Below are 11,226 nucleotides of genomic sequence, written 5' to 3' on the forward strand. Positions count from 1 at the left end.
AGTTCAACTCCAGTACCAGCATGAAGAAAAGGAGGTGGAGGAGAAGAAGGAGGAGGAGGAGGAGGAGGAGGAGGAGGAGGAGGAAGGAAAGGAGTCAGCAGAGCATCTTGGGTATATTCTTCCAGAACCTATTGCTGGGCAGGAAAGTCACAGTCTGAGAAGCCAGCCAGCCCAAGGCCTGTGGTTGTGTCTCTGCTGTGTGGAATTGTATCATTAACCCCCAGGGATGTTGATTCCCACCCCAGCTCTGCCACCGACGCAGCAAATTACCCAACATCTCTGTGCCTCTGTAAAACAGGGAGAGCACTTGTTAAATAGTGAGAGCCAGCCCTTGCGACCATGCCTATAATCCCGGCACTTGGGAGCCTGAGGCAGGGGAAGCTCAAGTTCCAGGATAGGCAACACAGCCAGACCTAGTCTCAAAAGAAGGAAGAGAGGACTGGCAATGTGGCTTTGTGGTAGAGTGCTTGCCTAGCATGCATGAAGCCCTGGGTTCAATTCCTCAGTACCACATACACAGAAAAAGCTGGAAGTGGAGCTGTGGCTCAAAGTGGTAGAGTGCTAGCCTTGAACAAAAGAAGCTCAGGGACAGTGCCCAGGCCCTGAGTTCAAGCCCCAGGACTGGCAAAAAAAAAAGAAAGAAAGAAAGAAAGAAGGAAGGAGGGAAAGAAGGAAGGGAGGGAGGGAGGGAAAAAAGGATGGAGGAAGAGAAGAAGAGAGGGAGGGAGGACAAGGCATGGAGCAGCAACTAGAATGATCTGGATAGTTGTTGGGAGTAGAGAGGTTCAAACCCAGTCTTGCCATCTACCAAGAGGAGCTCCTCTCAGAACTATATGGGGAAAGGAAGCAGACTATGGGGCAGACAGGTGGAAGAATTCCCAGATGCTGGAGCTAAGGTTCTGATGTGTTGGCAGGAGTTCTTGGTCAGAACTATTAGAAGGGGCTGGCTGAGCCTACGTCCCGGTGACACACGATGAGGGGGGAGAATCGGCAGTGCCACACAACGAGACCCCACCAGCAACCATGGCTGGACAGGACACACATCCACAAGTGTCAAAAATCTCCTTGGACACCCGTTTGTTAAACATCAGAAATGAAATACAGACCTGCCCCCAGACATGGGCTGGCAGGCTGAGCCTCACATTCTTCTATAGGACAGGACACTGGGGCAGCTGCTGGCATAGAAGCTGGCAGCCCCTGGAAGGCAGGCCGGGGAGCACACTGTGTGATTTACCAAGCCCTTGACTGAAAACCCGTACCTGCTTGCGGCTCTACCTGTCACAGCAAACACCTGGACTCCACACAGAGAAATTTATATGGAGAAAGACCATGCCGTTGTGGCAAAGGACAAGGCATCTACCATGCCTGGGAGTATGGGCATGGTGGCTCACGCCTTTAATCCCAGCTACTTCAGAGATGGAGGTCAGGTCTTGGTTTGAGATCCACCCAGGCACAAAGTGCACAGTTGGATGAAAACTCCATATCAAAACAAAGAGGCGCTGGGCGCTGGTGGCTCACGCCTGTAATCCTAGCTACTCAGGAGGCTGAGATCTGAGGATCGCGGTTCAAAGCCAGCCCGGGCAGGAGAGACCGTGAGACTCCTATCTCCAATAAACCACCAGAAAACCGGAAGTGGCGCTGTAGCTCAAGTGGTAGAGCGCTCACCTTGAGCTGAAGAGCTGAGGGACAGTGCCCAGGCCCAGAGTTCAAGCCCCACGACCGACAAAAAAAAAAAAACAAAACAAAGAGGCTGGGTATGGTGGTGTGCCACTGTAGTCTGAGCTGCACAGAAGGCCTATCTGGAAGGATGGTAGTCTGAGGCCAATCCCTGGGGGCCTACTTGAAAAATAAGCAGAAAAGGAGGAAGAGGAGGAGAAAAGAAAAAAAGTGTGGGAGTGGGGGGTGGGGGCAGCAGATGCAAGATGCAGGCGGGACTCCCCAGCTTCAAACCTTGCAGGATCTGACCCCCAAATGCAACAGCTCCACCAGTACAGGGAACAGAATGGATGGCTCAACCGGAACAGAAAGAGTGAGAGGCACACATGCAGCCTTGGGGGTGAGCCGAGAAAACAAGTGGGGACAGGAGAGGGCCCAATTCCCCCATGGGCGAGAGGGAGGGGGCTAGGGAGGGCCTACCTGGACCAGACACACCCAGGTCCCACTGCAGGCCACGGGCATCTCTTCGCACAGGAGAGACTCCCTGAAAAAGAAGCGTGGGTACCCCTGGGAGTGTGCAAGCCCCTTTCCCAGCCTGCACCCCCCCACTGCACCCTCAAATAGTCTGGGGACTGCTCCCCACCTGGCTCTCACTACATCTGGCCTCCGTGCTGCCCCCTGGTGGTGGCTGCAGCCCTGGCTTTCTCCTCCTGACAGTGGGTCCTCCCCCACACCACCTCATGCCCACAACCAGTGCCACTCGTGCTCTGTAACACCCCTCCCCCCCAGTCACACCCGGGGTCCAGCCCCTAGCAGCCATGTCAAGAGCGGCCCCGGACCCCAGACCCCATCCCTCCACGGGGACAGCAGAGGCTGACCTGTCCGAGGGCCCCGAGGGCTGCCAGCGCACAGGGCTGGGTGACAGCCAGCCTGGAGTCCACCAAGCCACCCAGGGGCGGCTCCTTTCCCGGGATGCTATTATAGTAGTTGTGTTCTGAAGACTCTTCCTCATCCCCCCAAGCTGACTCCTCCAGCCCGGTCAGCCTGGGGAGACAGAACAAGGCATCAGGGGTGAGGACACTCAAGTCCCCATCTGGTTCTCCACCTGTCAGTATTACCTGCTCCCCGAGAAAATGTCAATGAGAACACCTGAGCTAGCTGGGTGCTGCGGCTCATGCCTGTAATCTCAGAAAGCTGAGATCTGAGGAGCAAAATTTGAAGCTAACCTGGGCTAAAAAGTCCATGGGACATGTGTGTGTGTGTGTGTGTGTTCCAATACGGGGGCTTGTGTGTGTGTGTGTGTTCCAATACTGGGGCTTGAACTCATGGCCTTGGCATTGCCCCTTAGCTTTTTCCCCTCAAGGTTAGAACCCCATCACTTGAGTCATACATACACTTCTTTTTGCTGGCTAATTGGAGATAAGAGTCTTGAAGCCCGGGTTGGTTTTGAATCTCAATGCTCAGATCTGAGGCTCCTGAGTAACTGAGATTACAGCACCTGGTTCACCAAGAACCACACAGGGGACAAGCAGCAGGAGCCACCACCAGCAAGGGAAACCCAGGGACACCCCCAGCTCACGTGAGGGGACAGACATGCCCACGCTGCCCCGGATGCCAACCTCACCACAAACAACCTCCAATGCCCACCCCATAAATTAATGAAGTTATGTTCTTTTTCTTTTGGCAGCACTGAGGTTTGAACTCAGGACCTTGCACTTGCTACACAAGTGCTCTACCATGTAAACTATACCACCAGCCCTTTTTTGGCTTTTCTTTTTCAGATAAGAGTCTCACGTTTTTGTCCCAAATGGCCTCAGACCATGGTCCTCCTATTTACACCTCCTGAATAGTTGGAGTTATACCACCATTCTCATCCTGTTGATGAGATGGGGTCTCAATAACTTCTGATGGTCACAAATTACGATCCTCTCGATTTCTGTCTCCTGAATCGCTTGAATTACAGGCAGGTGCCACCACCCCTGTCCTACAGTCTAAATTTCTGAGAGTCACAAATGTTCCAGGATCAAATCTACCTGCCATCTGTGCTTGCTCAGCTATAAGCTATAAAGGTATGTTCCCTGATTTCAAATCCTAAAACTTCAAATGGCTGAGAAAAAGCCCAAAGGATAATATTTTTTGTTGGGTAAAGTTATCTGAAATTTAAATTTCTGTGTCTATAAATAAAGTTCTGTGGGCACCCGGCCATGTGTATCCATTTATGTACATTTTGAGACGAACTGGACACAATTTTCCCTTGAGGTTGGTGATGCTCACTGTCTGGTCCCAGAGCAGCAACAGCCAGGGCTGAGCTCTGGAACTCATCTGGGAGGGAAGGAAGGAGGAAGGGAGGAAAAGATACAGGGAAGGACTGGACGCTGGTGGCTCACACCCAGTATCCTAGCTACTCAGGAGGCTGAGATCTGAGGATCACAGTTCAAAGCCAGCCTAGGCAGAAAAGTCACTGAAACTATTATCTCTGATGAACCACCAAGAAAACCAGAAGTGATGCTATGGCTCAAAGTGATGGAGTGCTAGCCTTGAGCAAAAGTGCTCAGGAGCAAGCTCTGAGTTCAAGCCCTACAACTCTGGGGGCGGGGAGAGGGGAGAAATGAAAGGAGGGAAGGTGGGAGAGAGGGAGGGGAAGAAGGTGGGGGTCCTCCCATGGGTGATATTCTCAGGACCCAAGAGGGACAGATAGAGCCAGGCCCATGGGTGAAAGGCAGAGCTGGCCACCTGGCCCAGCAGATTCCTGTGTATTTACCTTTCGGGGGGCACAATGGCCTTGGGGGGGCTGTGCAGATACTGCTTGAAGCGCAGCTCAAAGGCTTGGCCCACGGTGCTGATGACACTCTGGGCGAGGCCCTCACAGCACTCGAGGATGTGACAGGCTGGAGGGACAGGGACAGGGGTCACCGTGACTGTCGCATGGCATTGCCCACTCCCTGGCTATTGCCTGGGCCCTCAGCTCTGGCCTCCCGCCATGGCTCACCTCTCTGGTTAATAGGGTCCTTGGCGACATAGGCCACGTAATCCGCCATGTCCTGGGGAAGAGGGCCGGTGGGAGGGTCAGCGGGGCCGGGCCACCGTCCGGGTCCTGCTCCCCAGCCGTGGGAAGGGTGGGGGTCACGGGCAGAGCAGGTGGGGTCTGGGGAAGGCGAGATGGTCTCGAGGCTGGAAGGGCAGCGGGCACGGGGCCTCACCCCCTCCCCCGTCCCTGCCCAGCCTTACCGTGTCACCGCCGGACGCGAAGGAGATAGACTGCATGTGGTGACTGGCGATGACCTGGGATGGCAGGGGGCACTCGAGGTCACACACAGGTCTCCCACAGGGGGCGGGAGAATGGCTGGGGCAGGGATGTGGGGCTGAAGATGCTCCCCAACTGGTACCCACCACAGCTGTCCCACAAGAATTTGAAATCCCTGGAAGAACTGGGGCCTAAGGAGGGTGTGACAAGACTGGGTCACACAGCCACATGTGTAGCAGGACAGACCACCCACTGGAGACACCTTCATGTGTGCACCTGCCTGAACCCACAGAGACAGAGACACTGTGACACCCCAACACACACACACACACACACACACACACACAGAGGCAGGTGCACAGACACACAAACATTCAAGTGAACACATTCACAGATGAGCACACATACACACAGATACACACACACATTCCAGGCTCCCATCTCCTGGCAGTGGCATCTGCATGCTCATTTGCATGCTCGTTTGCATACCAATTTGTATTTGTTGGCATACCCCCACTTCATCTGCCACCTGTCTCTGGAGTCCCTGCACAATCCTTTGGAAGGACTGGGCCGGCCTTGTCCTCCCCTCAAAACAGCTATTAATCAGCTCCGTTACCTTTGAGGCTCTCCAGGGCCCAATACCCCTGTTGAGAACCCTAAGGGGGCCACAGAGATCCTTGGTGGCCCGTTTGCAGCACTGTGGGTCAGTGCCATTCATGCTGCGCCCCATAGCAATCTCCAGCATAGTCCATCATGCCACAGCTGTGCCCGGAGCCTGGCCTCTCCACCTAGAATCTAATGCCAGCCTTCACACTGTCTATGTCTCACACATCCAGAACCAGCCTGCTGAGCCCCAGCCCCTCCCTATGGTCCCCACTGCCCTCTTCAGCTGCCCCTCCTGGCTTTCACTTCAGGCCTCCACTGGGAGCCCGCTCCTTCACTCTTAGTACCAGCCTCCCTACCTCCAGGAAGCCCCGGGATATCCTTCTGAGCGATTGGGAAGCTGCAGCAGCCCTTACCGTAGCACAGCTCTTCTCCAGCCTAATACGAAGCAGCACCCACAGCCTTCCCATGTGCGCAGGCAAGACGCCAGCCTCCCAAACTCCACTCCCTACACAGGCAGTACGGTCCAGCTAAGAAACTCCCCACAGGCCCTCAAGGCCCAGAGCTCACTCACTGACCCCCACTGGCTCCTGTGGCAATGTGCCTTATCAGCTTCTCAGGGAGACAGGACTCAGCCCATGACTACCGAGTCCTCCCACAGATGTGGCAAACAAAGCACATTTCTGACAGGAATCTGTGGGCTGATCAAAGCTCAGCCTCAGGGTGTCTGATGTGGTTGTATATGCCCTCTTGTGCCCCAGCCTTGAGACCTGGGATGTCAAGAGGTCAGGATGCGCACAGACCCATCAGCCTCCAGCTGAATGCATGCTCACTACCTTGCAGCTGCAGTAGGAACTGTTTTGTTATGCAGCCCCTACTTCACTAGCTGATACAATTCCATTGGCTGTACCACTGGCCTTGTCCATCAATTGTCCCTGCTCCTGCTCTCAGAACAGATGACAAACTCCTCTCCATGACCCATGCTGACCTCTTTCATGAGAAATGCCCCTCCTCATCAGTGTGGTCTGCACTGGCCTACCAATGCTCTCAGAACTGATCATTATTCCCTTATTCAATTGCCATTTTTCTATTTCTCCCACAAGAGACTGGAAGCCTGTCTCCCTCCCATCCCCCACCCCACGCCAACACTGTGGATACTAGGCCAGGTCCTGAGCACTGCATGAAGCTGGGCAGTACCCCTGGCTTCCACCCACCTCAGACCAGGAGATTCTTCCCTGAGTCCTGACAGGGTGGACAGACAGGGCCTGGTGGCACCCCCGTTCTGTGGTGTCCTCTTAGCTCTAAAAGGGGCTCTTAGAACATATTGATGGTGCCAGGCGCCAATGATTCATGTCTCTGATCCTAGCTACTCAGGAAGCTGAGATCTAAGAATTGAGGTTCAAAGCCAGCCCATGCAGAAAAGCCTGTGAGACGCTTATGTCCAACTGACCAGCAAAAAGCTGGAAGTGGAAATGTGACTCAAATGGTAGAACACTAACCTTGAGTAAAATAGCTAAGCTAGAATGGAAGGCCCTTTAATCCTCAGTACTAGTGTGCACCCACAAGTGCATGCGCACACACATACAGAACACGTCTGTGGTTGATGTCATATGCTCTATAAAGCCTGCACCTACCCCGGCTCCACTTGGGTGTGACATACTTCTACAGGTCAGGCAAGTCACAGGGTTAGATGAGCACTAAGGAAGGGGGTAGGAGTGTGGCCAAGGGTGGGGCGGGGCTGAGGACAGAACTGGTTGGGGCGGGGATAGGGGCGTGGCTTGGGCGGGGCCAGGCTGAGGACAGGGTTGAGGGCGTGGCTAAGGGGGAGTGAGGCAGGGCTGGGGCGGGGCCAGGCTGAGGACTGGGTTGAGGGCGTGGCTAAGGGGAGTGAGGCAGGGAGGGGGCGGGGCCGGGGAGGGGCCAAGGACGAGCCACACCCACCTGGCGCGTGGCCGGCACGGAAAGGTTGAGTCCATCCACCGATATGTTAACAGAAATGCTCATGCCGGCGAAGCGCAGGTTGCTCTTGCCCAGGATGGAAGTCAGTGCCTTGTTGGGGGCCTAGGAGTGGGGGACACACAGTGAGAGGCTTGTGTGGGGTACAACTTGGCCTGAAGCCACAAAGGGCTCCTGGGGGGGCCACGCTGCCCCCCCACCATGATCTCAGGAGGCACCCACCAGCCCGGCCTCAGGCCTCACCCACCTTCTTCTTCCAGGAGCCCCTGACGCCGGGCACAGCCTCGTGGAGCCGGTTGATGGCTTCCCTGCAGTCGAAGGGGAGAGGCTCAGACAGAAAGGGACTGGGGGGGGGCCCACAGGGAAGAGGCAGAAGCTCAGGAGGGAGCTGGGGTCTAAAGGGAAGAAGGATAGGGAAGAAATGGGGTCCCGAAATGGGGGTGCCATCTGGCAGGGACAGCAGGGACACTAGCCCTACTTTTAGCCCCCAACCTCAGCTCCTGACACCCTGGCTCCCTTTACCTTCTCTGTGGCTGTGGATCCCTGAGAGAGGGTCAGGCTCAGGGAGCCAGGCACCACAAATAGAGGTCCTGGGCTCTGAGCCTCCCTGAGAGGTCAGGAACCAACCTCTTCAGGACAGGAAACAGAAAAGCTGCTGGTCCCTGGGAGGCAGGATCTGTTCAGAATGCTAGGGTCACAGGAGGGGAGGGAGGTGGCCACAAAACAGGCCCTCAGAGATGTAGGTGTAATGAGCTACTCAGAAGGCTGAGATCTGAGGATTAGAGTTTGAAGCCGCCCTGGGCAGGAAAGTCCAGACTCCTTATCTCCAATTAACCACTAAAAAAAGCTAGAAGTGGAGCTGTGGCTCAAGTGGTACAGCACTAGCCATCAGCGAAAGTGCTGATGGACAGTGCCCAGGTCCTAAATTCAAGCCCCGTGGCAGAGAGAGAGAGAGAGAGAGAGAGAGGTGTCAGCCAGGTACAGTGGCTCATGCCTGTAATCCTAGCTACTCAGGAGGTTGAGATCTGAAGATTGCAGTTCACAGCCAGCCAGGGCAGGGAAGTCTGTGAGGCTCTGATCTCCAATTAATCACCAGAAAACCAGAAGTGGTGCTATGGCTCAAGTGGTAGAGCGCTAGCCTTGAGCTGAAGAGTGCAGGGAGAACGCAAAGGCCCAAAGTTCAAGCCCCACACTGACAAAATAAATAAATAAATAAAGTGTCAGAAATGACCCACCCAGGGGCTGGCAATGTGGCTTTGTGGCAGAGTGCTTGCCTAGAATGCATGAAGCCCTGGATTCAATTCCTCAGTACCACATACACAGAAAAAGCCAGAAGTGGTGCTGTGGCTCAAGTGGTAGAGTACTAACCTTGAACAAAAAGCTCAGGGACAGTGGCCAGGTCCTGAGTTTAAGTCCCAGGACTAGCACACACAAAAAAAAATGCAAGAGAGAGAGAGAGGAAGGAAGGAAGGAAGGAAGGAAGGAAGGAAGGAAGGAAGGAAGGAGGAAAAAAAAAGAAAAGACCCACCCAAATTGGGGCCAGAGATGGGGCAGCCACTGAGGAAGCAATCCATGCTTCCACACAAGGGTAAAACCTGTCACCCTATAACCCAGAAACTCCTCTCCTAGGGGGTCTGCCCAAAATAAGACACCTACACTAAGATTTAGTGTGTGGCTTCACTGACAGGACACATCCAGAACAGGTGGATCATGACACAAGCAGTGGATTTGTGGGGGGAGAGGGAGGGAAGACAGGGTAACTGAATGGGATTTCCTTTGGAGTGATGGAATGTTCTAGAACTTCTAGGCAGAAGTTGTGCAACTTTATGGAAATACTTAAAACCATCATTTTGCCAGGTACTAGTGGCTCACATCTTTAACCCTAGCTACTCAGGAGGCTGTTAGCTGAAGGTTGCAGACAATCTTCAGACCAGGCAAGGAAGTCTGTGAGATTTAACTCCCCAAAAAAGTTGGAAGTGCAACTGTAGCTCAATTGGTAGAGTGCTAGCCTTAAGGACAAAAGCTCAAGAATAGTACCCAGGCCCTGAGTTCAAGCCCCAGCACTTGCCAAAAAAAAAAAAGTCATCATATTATACAGTCTATAGAGATAGAGCTATTAAGAAAATTGATGCCAAGCCAGGCACTGGTTGCTCATATCTGTAATCCTAGCCACTCAGGAGACAGATCTGAGAATCTTGGTTCAAAAGCAGCCTGGGAAGGAAAATCCGTGAGACTCTTATCTCCAATTAACCACTAAAACACCAGAAGTGGTGCTGTGGGTAGGGTGCTAGCCTTAAGCAAAAGAGCTCAGGGACAGTGCCCAGGTCCTGAGTTCAAGCCCAATGGGGAAAGAGAAAGAAAGAAAGAAAGCAAGAAAGAAGAAAGAAAGAGAGAGAGGGGGGCTGGGAAGGTGGCTCAGTGGTAGAGCACTTGCCTTGCATGCATGAGGTACTGTGTTCGATTCCTCAGCACCACAGAAGCAAAAAGAAAAAAGCCAGAGTGGCACTGTGGCTCAAGTGGTAGAGTGTTAGCCTTGAGCTGAAGAGCTGAGGGACAGCACCCAGGCCCAGAGTTCAGGCCCCACGACCGCACCCAAAAAGAGAAAGAGAGAGAGAAAGAAAGGAAGGAAGGAAGGAAGGAAGGAAGGAAGGAAGGAAGGAAGGAAGGAAGGAAGAAAGAATTGATCCCAATGAAGTAATTTTTAAACTAGAACAAGTACAATCTATGAGTTCCCAACGAAAGAGGTGTGGATCCTGTTCTGCAAGGCCTGGCTACGTGCCTCCCCTCACAGTTCCACCCCAGGCAGCTCAGAGCACTGAGCTCCACCTGCCTCTCTGCATCCCCTCCAGGATAACCCTGGCAGTCACGGAAAACAAGCCAGCCTCTGTGGGTCCCAGCTCCCTCCCCAAATCACACCAGGTTCTGCAAGGCAGGCAGCTGCTCCATCCTTCAGAGGGAAACCGAGGCAGGGAAGGGAGGGTAATTACCATGCACAGTAGATGAGGAGAGAGAAGAAAAAAATGCAGACCCAGGATGCTGTCCAAGCCTGTGCTCGCCCTACATAGCAATGCCATCCGTCCACCCACCTGCCACCTGCAGGAAGCTTCACCCCAGCTGGGTCTCACCTGGTCACCTGGGTCCGAGTGGTAAAATCCAGGGAGCGCATGGATCGAAGAACTTCAATGCATCCCATGTACTGAGGAAAGAGGAGAAAGTCAGCAGGAAGAGCCCCAACCCAAGAACCCACAGTGGTCCCCCTCCCCAAGGCCACCATAGGCCCATCCTCCCTCCCTGGACAATTCCAGCCTCTACCTCAGGGCCTTTGCATATGCAGTACCCACTGAGGCTTCATTCTCCCACCTGCTGGATCTCTCCCCATCCCAACGCTCAACTACAAGGTCACCAGAGGCTCTGTGGTGGCCTTTACTGTGGTTGTTCATATAACCACCAGCCACGTGGGCATGGCAGGCTGGAAGGACAGGGATGTGACAATCCAGTTCACTGGATCCTGGGGCCAGGCACAAAGTCTGAAGGACAGTTTAGGACAGAGAGCTTCCAGCTGATAAATCAAACATGGTGGCTCACGTCTGTAAATCTCAGCTACTCGGGAAGCTGAGATCTGAGGATTTCAATTTGAAGTCAGCCCAGGGCAGGAAAACCCAGAAAGTGGAACTATGGCTCAAGTGGTAGAGTGCCAGCTTTGAGCAGAAAAAGCTAAGGGACAGTACTGAGGCCCTGCGTTCAAGTCCTCATAGTCCACATGCACA

At 53.8% G+C, this 11,226-nt stretch overlaps 1 protein-coding gene across 1 annotated transcript in view; it reads right to left on the minus strand.

Annotated features, from left to right (window-relative positions):
• Positions 1-10,733, minus strand: part of Shc2 (SHC (Src homology 2 domain containing) transforming protein 2) — a 16,718-nt gene extending 5,985 nt beyond the window's left edge. Inside the window, exons 1-8 of the mRNA XM_013022677.1 lie at positions 10,585-10,733; positions 7,707-7,767; positions 7,445-7,564; positions 4,885-4,938; positions 4,646-4,697; positions 4,418-4,544; positions 2,535-2,700; positions 2,137-2,200 (exon numbers count right to left, since the gene is read on the minus strand). Coding sequence (XP_012878131.1) covers positions 2,137-2,200; positions 2,535-2,700; positions 4,418-4,544; positions 4,646-4,697; positions 4,885-4,938; positions 7,445-7,564; positions 7,707-7,767; positions 10,585-10,733 — 793 coding nt within the window. The remainder of the gene's footprint in view (positions 1-2,136; positions 2,201-2,534; positions 2,701-4,417; positions 4,545-4,645; positions 4,698-4,884; positions 4,939-7,444; positions 7,565-7,706; positions 7,768-10,584) is intronic.
• Positions 10,734-11,226: the final 493 nt, after the last annotated feature.

The sequence above is a fragment of the Dipodomys ordii genome, unplaced genomic scaffold, assembly GCF_000151885.1.
Source record: "Dipodomys ordii isolate 6190 unplaced genomic scaffold, Dord_2.0 Scaffold64, whole genome shotgun sequence".
NCBI lineage: Eukaryota > Metazoa > Chordata > Mammalia > Rodentia > Heteromyidae > Dipodomys > Dipodomys ordii.